The 20,809-nt window shown below is 49.8% G+C and overlaps 3 protein-coding genes across 4 annotated transcripts in view; all 3 read left to right on the top strand.

Moving 5' to 3' along the window:
• Window positions 1-20,809, top strand: part of LOC310661042 (enkurin-like) — a 42,720-nt gene that overhangs the window by 13,182 nt on the left and 8,729 nt on the right. The gene's annotated exons all lie outside the window — the stretch shown is intronic.
• Window positions 1,982-20,357, top strand: LOC310660828 (uncharacterized protein). 2 transcript variants are annotated; one of them, XM_083406143.1, is made up of 4 exons: window positions 4,421-5,082; window positions 5,956-6,082; window positions 14,392-14,524; window positions 16,054-20,357. In XM_083406143.1, exons 3-4 carry the CDS (start codon window positions 14,428-14,430, stop codon window positions 19,290-19,292), a joined length of 3,336 nt encoding a protein of 1,111 aa, XP_083262269.1. In that variant the 5' UTR covers window positions 4,421-5,082; window positions 5,956-6,082; window positions 14,392-14,427; the 3' UTR covers window positions 19,293-20,357. The 2 variants fall into 2 exon arrangements, with proteins under 2 accessions (XP_083262270.1, XP_083262269.1); XM_083406144.1 differs by lacking the exons at window positions 4,421-5,082; window positions 5,956-6,082 and adding an exon at window positions 1,982-2,093.
• Window positions 8,786-10,849, top strand: LOC310661025 (uncharacterized protein). Its single transcript, XM_083406756.1, has 2 exons — window positions 8,786-9,840; window positions 10,738-10,849. Exons 1-2 carry the CDS (start codon window positions 8,971-8,973, stop codon window positions 10,774-10,776), a joined length of 909 nt encoding a protein of 302 aa, XP_083262882.1. The 5' UTR covers window positions 8,786-8,970; the 3' UTR covers window positions 10,777-10,849.

Here is a 20,809-nt window from a genome sequence, read left to right on the forward strand (position 1 = left end):
CCTCCCTCATCCTGGTGTGACAATAAATCCTTGTTCTTTATCTCTATCTGCCCAGGCTAGACATTCTAACGAGGGGCCCATTTGCAATGTAACATTTAAGCATGTCCTTCAATAATAGAACAATTATATTGTAATATGCTCCTTCAACTTCAGTGACACATTTCCACCATTCCAATGTTGTTCTACTCAGAAGGAAAATGGCTATCAGAGGAGAATCTTGGGACCATGGGTAGAGGCAGCCATAATTCCTGAAACATGAGACCACGTACCCAGCAGGCCCCACTGCCGGGGTGATAATTTCTGGCATCCTGGTAGTCATTCCAAGAACAATTGCAAACCCAACCTCAGTGGACTGGGGTCTCCTTCAAGACAAAGGGTGTGCTTAACTTGGCTGGGAAAACAGGAACATGTAAATACTTTTGTTTCACCAAAAGATTGGAAGGTGAAGGTCAGGTGAGGGACAGGGCAAGCCTGGTGCTCAGGTTTCTGCCAGAAGACCCCTCCCAATTCAGGACATAGTCATGACAAATGTTTGATGTTTTATGGGGAACTCTGGGAAATTTATATCAAAAAAGCGGAGCCATCCTTTGTTTGGGGCTTCCCTCTGCTTCTTCCATGTGGTAGTTTGAAGTCTTGTTGCAACAATAAAGATCAGGCCTCCTGTTTTGCTTCAATCTCCTGGCTGGAGTCTCTTGCTTGTGACCCCCAAGCTGAACCTATGGGATCCACAGTTAGGCGACTGTGGGGTGCTCCAAGGACTCCCTTATACAGGCCCCAAATTTCACTCAGCCATATTTTTTACCACAAGAAGCCACTGGGAGGCCAGACTGGGGGACCTGGTTTTAAATCAGTCCCTAACAGAATCCCTCGCAAGGCCTTCTCTTATCACTTCACGAGGCATCAGGCCTTGAAGAAAATACATCGCTCACTGGGGACTCTTGGCCTCCTCTCCAACATTTCTCCCATGGAAACAGAATTTGCTTCAGGAAAGGAAAGGCTGAAACCGGACCTGCTAGGCCCCTTGGTGAAGGGGTACAGTTAGGGTTACCCCGGAAAGCCCTAAAACCTCTTTGTGAATTCCCCCCAGTCAGGCCTCGGCGTACGCATTTTAAAACTGCATATTCCTCTAAGACAAAAAGCACCAACAAAAACGCTGTAACAAACCAACAGCTGAGAACAGTAAAGCTTTTCGCTTCCCAGATCGAAGATGACCTTGTCCTGGTACATTGACTTGCAACATACTTCCGGGAGCAGAGCCAGGGAACGAAAAGCAACATTTCTATGTAAGAATCTGTGAAGGGGGAAGAGGAAAAAAAGGGGTTTGAAAAAAGTATAAAACCTGCTTGTAAAATGTTTTGGGTGCGGCCTGTCTTTTGTGAACTGAATCACACAGGTGCCTCGCCCCCCCCCCCCCATGACAGAATAAAATGCTCTTTCTCTGGATTAACCCCTTGGTGTCGTTTGGCTCCTTTTGTCTCTGCTCGGGTGCAACAATTATTCCTACCCATGGATATTTCTGGTGCAGTGGCGTAGCGTGGATTGTCAGCACCCGGGGCAAGGCAAGTAATTTGCGCCCCCTAACCTGGGGCAAGGCAAGTAATTTGCGCCCCCTCCCCCCCCCCACTGCACTGTCCCTCCCCCAGATAGTCCCTCGCTCTCTCTCCGCACCGCACCGCACCGCACGCCTGGCACCTCCCCTCCACAGTGGGCAGCGACCCAGCGGCTCGGATCAGATTCGCACAGCCAGCACTGCAGTGAGAGAGAGTGAGTGAGCCAGGTAGGGGCAGAGAGCTGCGAGTGCGAGCGCGCCCCCCCCAGGTGTTGCGCCCGGTGCGGCCAGCCCCTACTGCACCCCCCACGCTACGCCACTGTTCTGGTGCATCGGGCCGGGGAAAAGCACGTTCCCCGAGATCGAGGGACAAAAAGGTCCAGGGTGTCACTGCAAGGCGAGCAGCTCGGGATCCCGGGTCAACAGTTCCAGCGCCCATCCTGCCAACTTCGTGGAAGGGACTGGCCACCTGTTCCTGAGTGGACACGCGACAAGGAGAGAAAGAGCAACGGCCGTGCAGAAAGAAGGTACCTCGAGGAACAAGGTAGGCTCCACAGGGTTAGGTGGGAGCAAAGAGAGTTTGATCAGCTCCGCCAGCAGGGTAGAAGAAGTGCCACTGGTTTTGGTTTTGCCCAGAAAAGCAGCAAAAAGGGTGCTGCAGGGCGCCGGTCGAAGTCTAAGCGCTGCCGGTTGTGGTTTTGGTGTTAGTAAAAAGGGGATTGGGGGAGGTGCATGGGTTTTTCTGAATGTGCGTGTGGGGACACTCCAGTGAATGTTTTGAGTGTGTGAGACGTTGGAAGCAACGTCTGGCCTGTGACTGAGTGGGAAAAAATAACGTTAGGGGGGCTGAGTGTCCCAGTGTCCCCAGGATCCCAGAGTCATGGGAAATAAAAGCAGTAAAACAATTCTTGAGACACCACTACAGAGCTTTCTGGAAAAGTGCCACGAAAGCAGAAGAGTGGGGATGTAAACTCAAAAAAACCAGACTCCAACATTTATGTGAAGTTGACTGGCCTTCGTATTTACCAGAATGGCCTCCTGGAGGATCCTTGGATCCAAACTTGGTCAACATTTTATGGAGTAACATTTTCAAGGCCCACACAGATCAGATTCCCTATATTTCTATCTGGAAAGCCAATGTGGATCAAAATCCCTCATGGCTTCGGAAAAATAGAATTGTGACTGCCCAAGTCAAACTGTGTTCAGTTCAATTACAAGTTAAAAAGCCACCAGTTTTGCCAGTCCTGGAAGAGGAGATAATTACCCCCCCCACACACACACCACCATATGCAGCAACTGCCCCAAGGCAACCAAATCTGGGAGCATATAGGGCTGCTTCTCCGCCCAATGCCCAGACTGAGGACCCAAATGAGAAGATTCCCCCCTCTGCCCCTCCCCAGCCCCCTTGTGATGCAAGCAAGGAAGGTGAAGAGAAAAGTGATGATGATGATGATGACTTCAGAAAAACTCTAGATAAAGAGATAAGATGGCCTAGTAAGCAGTCTGACAGAGTGTTCCAGTATGTAGAACCGTTTAAAACAGAACTGGATGTGGCCCCCTGGGTTCTAGAAGCAGCCCAGTGCCAGGATGAGAATGGGAGAAAAAAGCAAAAGGTTTTGAGGGCAACAAAACATGTAGAGACACTTAAATCTAAGGCTTTGTCCAAACCCACCGTGGTGGCCCCTCTCAGGCAAGCGTAGGATCCTGTGGAACAGCCAAATGATCAGGGCGTTAGACCCCCCCAGGACCCTTACCATTCAGCATGTCCCTTTTACAAGCTCCGATATTTGCAATTGGAAAAATCAAAATCCTTCTTTTGAGGAAAATCCTGCAAAAATAATTAGACTTTTGGAAGGTGTGTTCAAAACCTATATGCCTACGGTTATTATTTCTGAATTGAGGAAATGAGTTTGGATATTTTTTAGCGTGCTTTCTCCTCTAATGAGGGGCCCAGTAATGCCCCCCCCCCCGTGTCCCCTGAGGGAAGGCAGAGTTAGTCACGAATGGGAGAGAGGAGCCCCACACAATGCTCTGACACAGCCAGACCTCCAACAGATTTTTAAATACATCTAATAATGCCAGATGATCCTGGAGTCAGAGGAAAGCCAAGGCCGATCTGAGGATCCACCACAGCTCACAAACCTATTTAAGGGGGAGATAAGGGGCTTGGTTGCCCCATATTCTCCTGTGCCGACTCCCTCTCGGGAGCCTGTACAATGGGAGAGGGGTGCAGGCAGGAAATGGGGGGCGACCCCCATTGGAACCGCAATATCCCCCTTGTGATGGGCATTGTGCCCAAGGCCAAGTCAGCAGAGTTAAGGGTGAAGTGAATGGTGGGGGGCATCCCCCCCGGAGGGTCCCCTCTGCCCTCCCCACCATTATTATGGCACTGCTCTGCAGGCCAAATCCTGCCACTGTTCTTCGTAAGGCCATGGCCAGGCGGGAGGATCCCCTCAGCCTCCTCTTCTCTCCCCTCAGCCTGGGGCCACATGACAGGCAATGCGCCCCCAGGCTCCATTTTGTGAGGCCAGCATGGTGGGGGAAACAGCCTCCCTCCGCTTGCCAGGAAGGGCCACTTTTGGGAGTGGGCTTGGGGGTTCCCCAAGAGAGAGAGCCAGTGTGGTGTAGTGATTAAGAGCGGTAGTCTCGTAATCTGGTGGACCGGGTTCGCTTCCCCGCTGCTCCAGATGCAGCTGCTGGGTGACCTTGGGCCAGTCACACTTCTCTGAAGTCTCTCAGCCCCACTCACCTCACAGACTGTTTGTTGTGGGGCAGGAAGGGAAAGGAGATTGTTAGCCGCTTTGAGACTCCTGAAAGGGAGTGAAAGGCGGGATATCAAATCCAAACTCTTCTTCTTCTTATTCTTCCTCTGTGGAAGCCCCTCTGGAAAAGCCTCGCCCAACAGGGCAGCCATTTTGGTGCAGCATCAATTCAGCCCCACAGTTCTGATGCGTGAAATGGCGACCGGAGCCAAGAGGGCGCTGAGGGGGGAAATACGTGCCCCAAATAGGCCGAGATTTCCTCCTCCTGTTCCTTGATGACAGTGATATTAAGTCCTTTCACCCGGAGCTTTTCAGCTACATAAAAAGGGTTCTAGTCAGCGATTTGAGAGATTGCACCGAACACTCAGAAGAGATATTATGAAAAGCGAATGGCAGCGTATCTCCTTCCTCATCGCTTTTCCAGGCCCAAAATCCCAGGAATTAGGGAGTGGTGCTCTTGAGTTTTGTGCAAACACTGCAGGATGGACAGAAATCACAGAGCAAATATTGTTAACCTAGAAGCTGACTGTGCAAGTTTCTCTCCCCTCCAGAAGCAAAAGGAGTGAATTGCCCTAAGCGGTTTGAGGACTGGTTCTGAGGAGAAGTTTAGACACTTCCCCTCAGAAACAGCTAGGATTTTCCCGCTCTTTTTCCTGAGGCCACCAGAACAGCAGGTTCAAAATGTTTCCCTCCAGAGCAGCATGGGAAGAGCCTTTGGCCAGTCAAATAAATAAGATTTGTGAGGGGAGTTCATCATGAGGAGTTCAAAAGGTTCCTTTCCCTGGGGCAGGCGGGGGGGGGGGATTTTTGGCGCAAAAGATGTTGCCAAACTACAACTCCCACCGGCCCCAGCTAGCCTGGCCAAAGGGCCGGGTGGTGGGAGTTGGAGTTCAGCAGCCTCAGGAGGGGCAAGGGTTCCCCACGCCTGCCTGAGAGGACGGCCCCATCACATTTATACCGGGAGGCAAACTCCTGTCAGCTCTTCCACCCCCCGAATACACAGAATTTCCTCCTTCATCTGTGAGGGGTTTGGTGGGTTCCCCCAGAGCATGGCCCTGCTGCTGCTGCCACAATGCACAAAAATGGGAGATAATATTTATTGCGGTTGTTCCTTGTATATTGCCCTTCACCCAAACATCTCAGGGTCCTCCTGCCGGGGCGACTGCTTTTGCTCCAGAAAGCCTCTTTTCTCCTAATTTCATATAAATTGAGACTGATTGTGGCTCAATGTCGAGGGAAACCTTCCTCTGCTGCCAAGAGCCCCCATATCTGAGGCCAAGATGGAGGCCCTGCTGACAACCTCTTTCCCAAAAGCCCAGGGGGGAGAACAGATCCCCCGTGATGTTGATCCCTGCTGTATGAAGCCAACCAGCTTCCATGGATCCACTTTGGGTCCGGATACCAGGAAAGGGAGGGCTGTGCAACTAAGGACCTTGATTTTGCATGGATCCGGCTTGTGGGGAGGCCGCAGGAGGGGGTTGGACTGGATGGCCCTTGGGGTCCCTTCCAACTCTGCGATGCACTGCTGAAGAGCCTTTTTGGAATGAAATGCTGACAAGTGGAAATGGGTTCCCACCATCTCGCAACTTCCTTCTCCCCCTGAAAGTGATCCTTGTCCCCTTGCACTTTGTCACTCCCAAATAGATAAAAGGAGGAGTGGCTTCTGTGGCCGAAACAGACTTGTGCTTTAAGAGGGGACCAACACAAGTCGAGACAAACTCAAGCAAGAGAGCCACTTGGAGGCAAGATTCATCCGTTTCCCACGTTTCTGGTAAGACGCGTTTGCACATTAGAAGTTGTCACGGCTTCTTTTGTTGTCAAAAGCTTCTTCTGCATGGCTGCTGCAAACCGTTCCAGCTGGCATATTGCAGAGGGGATCTTGCGCTGATGATGCCCTCGCCTCCTGCTCTCTGGCTCTTTGGAAAGGCCACAAATCCATCCTGATATGGCCCAGACTTGGAGCAAAGGAATGAAGGCTGCAGCGCAAGGCTCTCCTGGGCTTTGGGGTGGGACTAGGGGGACCCCTGGCCTGACTCCTAAGATGCTGAGCACCTCTGCTGCTGCCAGTTGCTTCCTTGCAGGAGGGAGGGGGCAGGCGGCTGTGGACCATCTGGGCTGTTGCATCCTGGACATTTTTGTGTGTTCCCTTGGTTTGTTTTACCAGTCTCCATCAATTAATGAGAAAGTACTTCAGTCATTGATGGCACCCCCATTGTTTATTCTTCTCTACTCTCTGCCCCTTTCTCCTATTTTAAGACTGCAACTTGTGTGAGATTGCTCTTAATCCTCGCAATTTGGGGAGACCCGCATCAGATCTCTTTCTCTCCCTCTCTGCCCTACCTTTCCTTTTGGGGGGAAGCTGGGGGTGTCAAGAGAAATTGAGGGATCTTCAAAGGGTTGGCACCCTGCCCAGTTTCTGCAAGCACAATCAGAGCATAGGTGGAACTCAGCTCCAACTCCACTTCTGCTATCTCACACCTTTGGCTTTTCCCACTCTGTATAGGAGGAATCTTCCCTCCTTGCAAAGTGATTGAATGAAAGGTCTGCTGCCCAGGAAGAGAGGCTGAGAGCAGGTGGCAAATTGCAGAACCCATTTCCTTGTCAGATCTGTTGTGCTGCTGAAATGTGTACTGCCTTGAACTCTGTTTAATTGAGGTGTGGTGGGGTGAACAGCTGGGTGCTGGAGGTACCTAATGCCCCATCAGGTGTGGTCCTGGTCTCCTTGAATGTGGGGTAAGGATACTACTCTGAAGGAAGCCCTCCTTGGATATCTAAATTTCTACAAAAAGGGAAAGAAATAGGAACAAACATGAGCAGCTTTGTCTTGTAAACTTGGCCCTGCTCTTCTCCCTTTTGGCAGCTTCAAGATTATTCCAGCCACACACTCCTGCCAAATCTGCAACTGTTTCCGCCAATGCATTAATAGTCTGGCCAGTAATCTGGCTGCTGCATTCTAGACTGGTTGATTTTTCCAAGCGGAGCTGGATCTGGTGCGCAGAGTGCAGGGAGTTCAAACTGGGCTCTGCCAAGTAAAGTGAAAGCAAAAGAGGCGAAGGCACAGGAGACCAAGATGATGAAGGGTCAGGAAACCAAGCTTTTGGGGGGAGTGGTTGGGGGAGTTGGGTATGGTTAGCCTGGAGAAGAGAAAACTGAGACATGATATGAGCGCCATCTTGAAATACCTGAGGAGCTGACACAGGGAAGATGGAACAGGCTCTTTGCTGCTGGTCCAGGGGGCAGGACCTGAAGCAGTGGATTCAAATGTCAAGAAATGACTTTCCAGCTGAGCATTAGGAAGAACCTTCTGACGGAAGGAGCTGTTCGACTGTGGGACACACTCCCTTGTTGTTAGGTGGTGGGCTCTCCTTCCTTGGAGGTTTCCAAGCAGAGGTTGGATGGCCATCTGACCTGGATGCTTTAGTTGAGATTCCGTCAGGGATTCTTCAGCTGTGGGTTGCAGGGGGTTGGACTAGATGAGCTTTGGGTGTGCCTTCCAACTCTACAGTTCTGTGTTCCTCTACAAAAGATTTTCTTTTTTTAAATGTATTTTTATTAAAGATTTTCTTTATTTACAAAGGTAGGTGCAATGTCTCTCTCTCATATTTTTTCCCCATGTAACATTTTCCTTTTTACAAATCGGTTTCATTTGTTGAGAGATTAGGAAGATTAGGATGGGTGAGTGTTTTGGATCAGGTTAGCCATATTGATTTGTATGCTGTCGGTGGATTTTTGTCATCGTCTTGTTGGGCTGTGTATGTGATAAAGGGGAGCCATACCAGGGTGAAGGCATCTTCTTCTATTTGTCCCCCTGTCAGTTTCAGTTTATTGGCAAATTTTTCTAGTAAGGCTGTTTCCCATACTATTTGGTACCATGGTCCATGCTTACTCCTGACAGGTCTCTCCAGTGTCTGGTTATGGTGCTTCTGGCTGCTGAGAGTAGGTGGGTTATGAGTTCTTTGTGGTATAAATGGGCATTGTTGTCTTGGAAGCTGTTTAGTTGGGCCAATTCTGGGGTGATTTCTAATACTTGCTTGGTTATTTTACATATTTATCGTATGGCTGCTGTCCAGAATAGTTGGTTTTTGGGACACTCCAACCACATGTGGAGATATGGGCCTGTGGAGGTGACCCTCTCCAGCATTTTGGTGAGGTTCCTGGGCATATTAGTGCTAGTTTCCTTGGTGTTAGGTACCACCTCCAGGTGTGTTATGTACTGAGTTGAATAGGATCCAAATTGCAGCAGTCTGATTGGTCCTAGAACAATAGGATTCAGAATGCAGCAGTCTGATTGGTCCTAGAACAATGCAGCAGTCTGATTGGTTGGCAGGAACCACCCAATCATGCTCCAGATAGAAGTGAATCCACAACCTGATTGGCTTACAGTAGAATTCCTGAATTAGCCAATCATGTGCAGCCCATTGTGTAAATAATGTATATAAGGCAGATACTTTGAGGGGACTTTCATTCATTCCTCCTCACCACTATGAGCTGAATAAAGAGCATGAAATCACTTTGCGACTCTGAATATATTTCACTGGCGACGAAGGTGGGATCCCGCTGAGCTGACTGCCACACACAGCACCGCAGCACCGCCACCTGCCGCACCGCTGCCTTGCACCGTGTATCCAGGGTTCAGCTCCGGGACACAAGGAACTCAGAATGGCAACCAACATCAGCTTCTCGCCGTTCAACCCAGCATCTGGAGACTGGGAAGCGTACGCCTCCCGTTTCACCTTCCTCCTAGAAGCCAAAGGGGTCACCGACGAAGAAGACGCCAAGAAGAGGGCGATATTCTTCAGCGTCTGCGGAGAGGAGACGTTTGAATTCGCCCGGGCTCTCCTTGCGCCTGAAGACGTTGCTACTGTTCCATACAAAACAATAATGGAACAGCTGAAGGGGCACTTTTCGTCACAGCCCTCAGTGGTGGCTCGTCGAAATGCCTTCTATGCAAAGTGGCAAGCCCCTGGGGAAACCATAACTGGGTTTGTGACCTCTCTCCGCCAAGCCGCCCGGTTCTGCAACTTCTCAGAGCTGGAGAACATGCTTTGTGACTGCCTCGTCGGTGGCCTGAAGGATGAGAAGCTGCAACGACGCCTCTACGCTAAGAAGAACCTAACGTTCCAGGTCGCTCTGGAGAAGGCCCTGGCAACGGAAGCTGCCGAGAGGTCGACGCAAGAGGCACGGCCGAGCCAGCCGTCCCAACCGAGGGTCCACCACGAAGACCTCACCGACGACTCAGGATCCAACAGGGAGGATGTGCACCGAGTACAGCAGCGCACTCAAGCAGCCCACATACCACAGCTGCCTCGACGAGAAGGAGGGAACTGCGCAAGCTGTGGAGAAAGTCACGAGAGGAGGACCTGCCGTTTCCGCAACGCAGAGTGCAGGCAGTGCAGAAAATCGGGACACATCGCCCGGGTGTGTCGGGCTCCGCCCACCCGACGCCAGGCATCAGAGGACCAATCCAAGAGCCCCAGGTCCCGGGGCCCAACGCACCAAGGCAACTCAACGGAGCTCACGGACTTCCAGGTATACCATTTGCCCCACCCCAACGTAGAGAAAATTTATGTAGAGGTACAGATAGAGGGGGCCCCATGCCGCATGGAGCTTGACACAGGTTCAACTCTATCCATAATCTCGGCAAAGACCTTAAGACCTGTGTCCTACTGGGGGTCCCAAACTCAGGCCGGCCCCATTCACCCTCTGGGACTTCCAGAAACGTAAGGTCCCCACAATGGGGATGGGGACCTTCAGGGTGCAATACCGAGGGCGGACGCGGCAACTGGACTTGCTTGTGGTCAAGGGCCCCTACATTAGTTTACTGGGATTGGCATGGTTTGGACCACTGGGGCTAGCCGTCACCGGGGTGAACCACACTAGCTTAAAAGTGGACGTGGACGCCATATGCAAGGAATTTCCGGGGGTTTTCGATGGGAAATTGGGACAGTATACGGCCTCCCATTGCTCTACAGCTTGACCCCACAGTACGACCAGGCAGGCTCAAGGCCCGCCGGGTCCCGTTCGCCCTGAAACCCCGTATAGACAAGGAATTGGACCGGCTCGTGGAGCAAGGAGTGCTGGAGCCGGTGCCTAATGCCCCCTGGGAAACCCCAATCGTCACACCCGTCAAGCCTAATGGTTCAGTCCGCATCTGCGCAGACTACAAATGTACCATAAACAAGGCCCTCATGGCCCATGCATACCCAGTGCCAGTGGTCAGCCATGTCCTTGCCACCATGGCTGGGTCGAAAATTTTTGGCAAGCTGGACTTGGCCCAGGCATATCAACAGCTACCAGTAGATGAGGCCACAGAAGAGGCACAGACGATTGTGACGCACAGAGGAGCGTTCAGGGTAAAGCGGCTGCAATTCAGTGTCAGCGTGGCACCAGGCATATTCCAGAATCTAATGGACTCTCTCCTTAAAGGAATTCCTGGCGTCACCCCCTTCTTCGATGATGTGTTGATTGCCGGGCCCACACCAGAGGAGTTTGAGGACCGCCTCCGCACCGTTCTGCACCGTTTCCAGACGACGGGTCTCAAGGTGAAGCGGGAAAAATGTCTACTAGGAGTGCCTCAGGTGGACTTTCTGGGATTTATGGTGGACGCAGAAGGGGTCCACCCGACTGGGGACAAGGTACGGGCCATTTGTGATGCCCCAGCGCCCAAGAACAAGACTGAACTTCAAGCCTTCTTGGGACTATTGAACTTTTACCATTCCTTCCTTCCCCACAAGGCAGCGGTAGCGGAGCCCCTACACAGACTCCTGGACAAGCGGGCCCCTTGGGTGTGGGGCCAGCGCCAGGAGGCCGCATTCCAGGCAGTCAAGGACTTGCTTGTCTCAAACTCGGTCTTGGCACACTTCGACGAGAGGCTGCCGGTGGTGCTAGCATGCGACGCCTCGCCCTATGGCATTGGCGCTGTCCTGGGACACCAACTCCCGGATGGAAGAGAGGTACCGGTGGCATACTTTTCCCAGACACTCAACGCAACCGAGCGGAACTACTCGCAAATAGACAAGTAGGGGCTGGCAATCGTGAAGGGAGTAAAAAAATTCCATGATTTCTTGTATGGGCGGCCCTTCACCGTGGTGACTGACCACAAGCCGTTGCTTAGCTTGTTTGCCCCCGAAAAGCAGACCCCCCAAGTGCTGTCTCCTCGCGTCCTCAGGTGGTCAATTTTCCTGGCCAGCTACCAGTATGCACTGATTCACCGACCTGGGAAGGCGATGGGCCATGCGGACGCCCTCAGCAGGCTACCACTACCGGAAACAGGCCCCGACCCAGCACCTGCACAAGAGGTTATGAGCCTGGAGCTGCTTCCCGACCGCCCCATTCAGGCACAAGAAGTTGCACACCATTCCAAGAAAGACAGGGTCATCTCCCGGGTCCTGGACTGGGTGTGGAGGGGATGGCCCAGCAACAGCCCTGGGCCAGAATTCGCTGGCTACACAACCCGCAAACATGAACTGTCGGCCCACAAGGGGTGCCTGTTATGGGGAAGCAGGGTCGTTGTTCCCCAGCCCCTCCGCAAAAGGGTCCTCACAGCCCTACACGAGACACACCCAGGGGTAGTAAGAATGAAGGCCCTTGCCAGGAGTTATGTGTGGTGGCCGGGGATCGACGGAGAGATAGAGGCCTGGGTCAAACACTGCCAGGCCTGCCAAGAATCCCGCCCAGATCCCCCAAGGGCCCCAGTCCAGTCCTGGGAGTCCGCCCGAGCACCATGGTCACGCCTGCATGTGGACTTCGCTGGCCCCTTTCAGGGGAAAACATTCTTCATAGTGGTGGACTCCTACACCAAATGGCTGGAAGTCGCACTGGTACCGTCCACTTCTACATCTGCAGCCATCCGGGTACTACGCAGGCTGTTTGCAACCCACGGGCTCCCTGACACTCTCGTCTCAGACAACGGGACTGCATTCACGTCAGGAGAATTCCAAACCTTCACAGCGCAGAACGCCATCCGCCACATCCGTTCGGCGCCATTCCACCCTGCCACCAATGGCCAAGCAGAACGCATGGTGCGGACCACCAAGGACACCCTTCGCCGCATGACGCAAGGGGATTGGGAGTACCGCCTTGCCACATTCCTTCTAGCGCAGCACAGCACCCCCAGCTCAACGACTGGCCGGAGCCCCGCTGAACTACTAATGGGTCGGCGCCTTGCAATCAGATTGGACCGCCTTCACCCCGATAGAGCTCAGGATGAGATTGTGGTGGGGGAAGGCAGGAACCCCCGGACCTTCGAGGCCCAGGACCCAGTGTACGCAAAGAATTTTGAGGCAGGCCCTGCATGGGTACCCGCCACAGTCACCAGGGTCACTGGCTCCGTGTCGTATGAGGTGCTAACAGATGGGGGGCAATGCTGGCGCCGCCACTGCGACCAGATACGGCGACGATTCCCGGGAGAAAACCAGGAGGAGGCGGACAGGTCAGAGGAGTCCCAAGGGAACAGTGGGGCAGTGAGGCCCATAGAGCAGCAGGGGCTAGCAGGAGAGGCAGAATCAGTAAATACAGAGAGGACCCGTGAGGCCAAAAGGTCACCAGAACCACGACTGAGCGAGCCGGTTGCACCAGACCAAACAGCCCCATCACAGCCAGCATCCTTGGAACACGAGCCAGAAGCTGAACCCCGGACCAGGGAACACACCAGGCCGCAACGCACACGTAGGCCGCCGGCGTACCTTGAGGACTATGAATACAACCTCCCGGGCAGGACTGGAACTTAGAGGGGAGGGGTGTTATGTACTGAGTTGAATAGGATCCAAACTGCAGCAGTCTGATTGGTCCTAGAACAATAGGATTCAGAATGCAGCAGTCTGATTGGTCCTAGAACAATGCAGCAGTCTGATTGGTTGGCAGGAACCACCCAATCATGCTCCAGATAGAAGTGAATCCACAACCTGATTGGCTTTCAGTAGAATTCCTGAATTAGCCAATCATGTGCAGCCCATTGTGTAAATAATGTATATAAGGCAGATACTTTGAGGGGACTTTCATTCATTCCTCCTCACCACTATGAGCTGAATAAAGAGCATGAAATCACTTTGCGACTCTGAGTATATTTCAAGGTGATTTTCAGATTGAATTATTTTTTCTTTTCTTTTTTGATATGGATTTTAAGTGGGGTTTAGACCACATTATGGTCCATTGAGTGGGGTTAATCTCATAGCCTATGTCATTCTCCCATTGTTTTTTTATTGTATCTAGGGAGTTTGTGAGATTTTGGAGTAGTATTTTGTATATTGGGAGTATATTTGGCTCCCATTGTGCCATGAACTTCTTGGTGCAGCACAAGGAGTAATATAAGAGATCAGGAACTTTCATTTCAGCTTGTATTCATCATGATCAGCGCTGTTTCCTCTGCAGTTTGTTTCTGCCAAATACTACTTTGTGTATCTCGCTGTTAGCTATGGCAGCATCATTCATAATTATTGTTGTTGTGTGATTTGGCTGGCTGCATGTATGAGTTCCCCACTTTGATAGCCTCCTTGAATACTGTGCCAGAGTGGTGCCAAAACTGGTGGTGGTAGAATATTTCTCTACCATCTGAAATGTTCTCAGGAGGCACAATTCTCAGCCAAACGGAAATTCAGTGTAGGAAGCACCCAGTGGTTGTGCATGGAAAATATTGATCTTCCCTTCCAGCTCCTGTGACCCCTTGTGCCCCCCCCCAACCCTTTCCAGAGGGCCTGGATATCCTTTCCAGAGGGCCTAGGAATCCTGTCCAAGCAGAACCCCCATTGGCACATGATCCCTTTGCCCAGTTTCAGGGTGATTTCCGTTCCCACTACAATTCTGTGTGACACAGTCCCCTTTGTTCAGGGTGCAGGGATCACTGGATAGAGATCAACTGCTACAGGGGGCTGTAGATGGGAGGGAAGAAGATCAGTTGCACAAGCTGCCTTACAACCGTCTAATTCCCCCCATATGACATTACCTCCCACCTCCCTTTTGGGGGGGTCTTGAAGGCATGTTGGCATCCCTCTTTGGATGGTAGTGCTAATCTTCCTCTTTCCCCACACACTTTGCATGCCGAATAATCTTTCCAGAGTCCTTCACATCTCTTGTTTCTTGCAGGGAGGTGAAGGCAGGAGAGCAACCTGGACCTGAGCCATGGACAGATCAGACGACACGGTTGAAATACCAGCCCTGGGCCGCCCATTCCAGCTGGGGATGCTGTACGACTGTCGTAAAGATGCCCTCATCCCAGGTAGAGCTGGTGCAAGGAAGAGCTTACACTTAGCAGTTGGCCCAAACAGTGCAGTTTCAGTGCTAAACGTGCTCCTCAAATTCATTTTCAACATCCCTTACTGTCTGTTTCCACTTCTTTTGCCAACGTTTGTGTTCCTTTATGTTCTCTTCATTTGGACAAGACTTCCACTTATTAAAAAGAAGTCTTCTTGCCCGTGATAGCGTCTTTGCTCCTTAACCTTGCTGGCATCATCTTGGCCCAAATCATCACCATCAACATCTGTCAATAAAGATTCAGCAGGTGTGTTCTGTTTCAATTTTTTAAAGCTTACTGAAAACCTTTGTAGTCCACCAGGCCTATGCAGGCCATTAAGAATACATCTTTCCACAATTATTACTGTAGGTAAAAAAACAGGACATTTTTTTCAGCCAGAACCTGCCGGAACTCAGTTCTGGCACCTCTCAGGTGGTCACCATTGCATTATAAGAGAACAAGGGAAGCATTCATGGAGAGTTCTGGCATCTTTTTTCCTTGAAAAATGCCACATTAAACATAAAAAACTTCCCTAAACAGGGCTGCCTTCAGATGTTTTCTATAGGTTGTCTAGTTACTTTTCTCCTTGGCTCAGGGGTCACATAACTCCATACCCTCCAACATTTCTTTGATGAAAATAAGGATGTCCTACGCCTAAGGGAAAGCGGAACATTCCGGGATCAAATAATAAACCGGGATGGCTTCTGTAAATCCAAGACTGTCCCTGGAAAATTGGGACACCTGGAGGGACTGTAATCCATTGTTGTGTACCAATAATTTAACAACTTTCACCACTGTAACTAAGCCAAGTTTTACTCCCTATGTTTTCTGACTGCTGTATGGAAAAGGACATGAATCTGACCTTTGGAGAGTTTTTAAGTAAACCATTACGAACTTACCAAACATGTGGTCTTTTTCAATGCTGGGGGGGGGGCTATTTTGGAAGGAACTCACAGGCACATGTTTTAAAGGTCTGACAGCCTAAATTTCCACACTTTGCTTTGTTGCTTTGTTGCATATTTTGTGATTTTAAATCTGCTGGGGTTCTCTCACCAAAGTGTTTTGCCCCAACTTGGATCTTGGCCCCCAGGGAATTCTCCTTATGTATACCCATTTTTTCCGTGCCAGTCAACAACTAGCACCAGCTCTCTAGGGCCTCAATCAGGACATGATCACAGCCCTAAATGGTGGTGATTGAATCTTATCCCTGCTGCTGAGTTGTGCCCATCCCCTTTCTGAGGACTGTATAACAGAAGCTCATGAAATGTTCACATTTGTTCCACTATCATATCTGGTCAAAGATTTCCCTGTCTTTTGCAAAGTTTTACAAAACTGCACAAACCTCTTTCGTTGCGGATGACAGTGGGACAAAATTTATGAGTGCAGACATTGTGGGCAATGATAGGTCTATTTTATCTCCTTGTTTCTCCGTACACCCTTAGGCATTAGGCTAATTGTGTTCTACATTTGTATGAGCATACTCAAGCCTTGCATATTTCTCTGCTTTATCTCAGGAATCACCCTTTGGGACCAGGCCTCACTTCAGAAGGACTTGTGTATCAAACCTCAACCCAAGGCTGAATATGAAATCATTGCATCTGACTCCATCGATGATAAGGCCTCTGCCCTCAATGTCTCAGCATCACTCAAGGCCAGTTTTTTGGGGGGATTGGTTGAAGTGGGTGGATCAGGCAAATTCCTTCAAGCCACCAAGAAGTCCATGAAACAGGCCAGAGTCACTCTGCAGTACAAAGCTACCACCAAGTATTCACAGCTGACCATGAGCCATTTGGGAACCCAAAATGTCATTTATCCATCTGTTTTTGAGCATGGCACAGCCACCCATGTTGTCACTGCCATCTTGTATGGAGCCCAGGCTTTCTTTGTGTTTGACCGAAATGTCTCTTCTTCCGAGTCCAAGCAAGATATACAAGGAAGCCTCCACGCTGCGATCAACTTGATTGCAGTCTCTATCAAAGGGGAAGCATCTGTCCAGATAGAGGAGAAGGAGAAAGCCCAAACGGAGAATTTCAGCTGCAAGTTCTATGGGGATTTTTCTTTGGAAAGTAATCCGGTGACTTTTCAAGATGCCATGAAAGTCTACAGCGATCTGCCTCAAAAGCTCGGGGAGGATGGAGAGAAGGCTGTGCCTGTCAGAGTTTGGCTGTACCCACTGACCAAGCTAGATTCCAGAGCAGCTAAGATGGTGCGTGAGATCAGCTTAACACTGATCTTTGATGCTCAAACTGTCTTGGAGAATCTGAATGAAATCAACATGCGATGCAATGATCTGGCTATGAATCCTGTTGCTGAAAACTTCCCAGAATTAAAGAAGAAAATCAAGAGATTCAAGGATCTGTGCAAGCAGCACAGGCAGACTTTCCAGAAACACCTGGCAGGAATCCTGCCTTTGATCCGGGGAGGGGGGAAAGAAGAAAGAGTTCTGGTGGACATTTTAATGTCCATTAACCAGTCTCCCTTCAACAGCCAAAGACTCAGTGAGTTTTTGGATGCCAAGGAACGAGAGATTAATTTGGTGAATTCTTACCTTAGAATCCTAAGTGGAATGGAAGTAATCTCTTCCCAGAACAAACTGGAAGAAATCGTTCTAAACCCTGTGAATGAGTTCGTTGTCTCATTTACCTTCACTTCTTTACATGATGAGGAACCATTTTTAGACACCTTACAAAACTGGCTTCAGAAAGATTTTTTTCAGGAAACAGCAAATTCCATCAGTGGCCAGTCGACACCCAAGAACAGTAAAGCCTGGTTTGAGCACCAAGAGAGAAATTGGAATGCTCGTAAAGCTGCCAAATCCATTACAGATTTTGCCCGGGTCAATAAATCAAATGAGAAAACCCGGTTCCTTGTGGCTTCTGTCCCAGATCAGGACAACCCAGGTGCTTCTATTTACCTCTATGAAGATGGGGAGATGGTCAACAGCAACTTCAAGCTGCCCTCAAAACCTCTCCCTCCACTGATTGGCCGAATTGGACATGAGAGTGTGCAGCTGACATTTCAACCAGTGGAGTATTGGAGGGCTTCAATCTCCAGCTATCAAGTAGAGTACAAGATTGCAGGAGAAGAAAATTGGAAGATTGTGAATACTGACGACAGTCAGGAGACATTCCAAGTGAGAGGGTTGAGTGCAAACACAGAATACCAGTTTCGATACAGCGCTAGGAGTAAACCAGGACTTAGTGAGACCAGCAACGTGAGTGAATCTGTACAGACACTTCCTACCAGCCCTCCTGGGGAACTGAGAGTGATAATCGCAGAGTCTTCCAAAATCAGCATAGCCTGGGAGAACCCAAAGGTCATTGGACAGGGAGCTGTTATAAAGGAATACAAAGTGGACTGCCGTGAAGCGGCTGGAGAGGCAAAAAGCAAGGACAAAGATGAATGGGCTGAAAAAAGAACAGGGAAGAAAACAGAGTTCTGTGAGATGGATAGTCTGAAGCCCCAGACACCCTACAGATTCAGAGTCTCAGCCATGTGTGCCGGTGGGGCTGAGAGTGAGCCCAGCAAAGAGATTGAGGTTTCCACATTGGAAGGAGACAAGAGAGTAGCTTGTAAATACTTCCAAGGCAGCACCCGCGTGGATGATGGGCCACCAGCAGTGTATGCTCTGCCACTGGAGCCCGTACAGGATGTCTCTGGATCCTGTCTAACATACCAGCTAGGGAAAGAGAACATTCATGCCCCCAACAAAGTGATTATGGTGATGGGGACAACAGGGTCAGGGAAAACCACTCTCATCAATGGGATGATCAATTATGTCCTGGGTGTGCAATGGGGAGATAAATTCCGATTCAAACTTATTCCTGAAAATACCAACAGAAGCCAAGCTCAAAGCCAAACATCAGAAGTGACTGCCTACGTTGTCCACCACTGCAAGGGTTTCCAAGTCCCCTATTCCATCACTATTATTGACACTCCAGAATTTGGAGACACAAGAGGAATAGAGCATGACAAGTTGATAACAAAGCAGATCCGGGAGTTTTTCTCCTCCCCAGGGGGCACTGATCAAATAGACGCCATCTGTATTGTCGTCCAGGCCTCTTTTGCTCGTTTAACTCATGCCCAGAAATACGTCTTTGACTCTGTGCTCTCCATCTTTGGCAAAGATATAAAGGACAACATCCAAGTCCTGATCACATTTGCAGATGGACAGACCCCTCCTGTTCTCGAGGCCATTAAGGAAGCCAATGTACCATGCGCCAAAGATGCCAAGGGCACTCCTGTGCACTTCAAATTCAACAATTCAGCACTGTTTGCCAACAATCCAGTGGAGCCCGGAGGCAACTTCAATTTTGATAAAATGTTTTGGAAAATGGGCACCATGAGCATGAAGACCTTCTTTGATTCATCCCACACGCTAGAAAGCAAGAGCTTAACATTGCCAAAGGAAGTGCTCAGGGAGCGAAAAGAGCTTGAAGCTGCTATTGAAGGGTTGCAGCCCCAAATCAAAGCTGGACTGGCCAAGCTGGAAGAACTGAGGAAGACGCAGGAAGCCCTGGACAAGCATAAGGTTGACGTGGCGGCAAACAGAAACTTTACATATGAGGTAGAGGTAACTGTACCAAAGAAGGAGGATATATCTGGCATGGGAAAATACATAACTAATTGCATGAATTGTCACTTCACCTGTCACTATCCTTGTAGAATTCCTAGAGATGAAGATAAGCATGGTTGTGCAGCTATCAATAGCAGCACAGGAAGATGCACAGTCTGTCCAGGCCAGTGTCAGTGAAGTGTGCACTACAATCAGAAATACAAATTTGAATATACAACAAGAAAAGAGAGAAGGACCTATGAAGAACTGAAGCAAAAGTATGAATGTACCTCTGGTGAGCTGATGACCACAGAGAAATTGCTTGAAAAGCTTAATGAGGAATATGAAGAAGTGAAACACATCTTAGAAGAGCTCATCCAGAAATCATCTCAAAGCCTCCAGCGCCTTCACAAGATTGCACTGAAGCCCAACCCGCTCTCTACCCCAGAATACATTGATCTGCTCATCATGTCCGAAGAACAGGAGCTGAAGCCTGGATATCAGCAGCGAATCCGGTCCCTGAAGGAAGTGAGGAAAGTAGCTGAGTAAATACAGAAAATTGCCAACAAGGAGCCTCTGCTACCTGGAGAGCAGAAGCTGTATGATCAAATTGAAGAAAAAAAGTCCTCTCTAGGAGGCAAACTTAGGAAATGGGGGGAAGTTGTTGTAAACTGGTTTAAACAAGGGGATCATATATAGCTTTTCAGGCACGTTTTGTTTGCTTTTGGCTATCAGCAGAGAGCTCAGGTTCTGTGAGTGTAACTCAGACCAGAGTCTCTTGCTCTCTGTGCGTATGGAAACATTTGTACCTGTCATGAGGTGAGCTTATCCACTTCTTCATTTGCCCGGCCAGTTTCGCTCGAGGAAACCTTTAGTGCTGAATCAGAACTAACAGCAATCGGGTTTTCCGTGGAATGCCATTTGTTCTGATTTAGCGCTAAAGAGCAGGCTGTGGGTAAGCAGTGGGGCAAAGACAAAATTGCTTGGAGCTGTGCCTGGAAAGTGTGCGATGAGAGGAAAACTGCTCAGAACCAAGCTTCCCAGGCACAGAACAGACAGAAGTGTGAACGAGCCCTTTCTTGCTGCAGACAAAATGCTTCCCAGTCATAGTTCCTACCAGCTTATTGTCTAATTGGTGCTTGGTGAAATGCTGTTCTCTCCAGGGATTTGTATTATCTCCGATGACTGCCAATAATAATAATAAGGAAAGTGAATGGGGCCTGCTTCTAACCACCCCAGCATAAGAATGTGCCCATAAATCTGCCTGCCCTAGCAGCCTGTGGAATGTGATTGGAAACTTGGGGTGTTGCAGGGATGCTCTTGACAGGAGCTGCTTATGGCCCCTTTGTCCTAGCAAGCTTTTGACCTGCCTGATTGATCTCTCTCCCATTCTGAGGCATTGCTTATTCTGTATTCTTCCTTATCCATAGAATCTTAGAATTGTAGAGTTGGAAGAGACCCTGAGGGTCATCTAGTCCAATGCCTGCAATGCAGGATATCAACTAAAGTATCCATGACAGATGGCCACCCAACCTCTGCTTAAAAACCTTCAATAAAGGAGAGTCCACAACCTTCAGAGGCAGCCTCTTCCACAGTCAAACTACTCTTACCATCAGAAAGTTCTTCCTAATATTTAGTCAAATCTCCTTTCTGGTAACTTGAATCCATGGGTCTGGTTCCCACCCTCTGGAGCCCTTCAGATATGAAGATGTTTC

The sequence above is a fragment of the Podarcis tiliguerta genome (assembly GCF_965153285.1).
Source record: "Podarcis tiliguerta genome assembly, chromosome: 12".
NCBI lineage: Eukaryota > Metazoa > Chordata > Lepidosauria > Squamata > Lacertidae > Podarcis > Podarcis tiliguerta.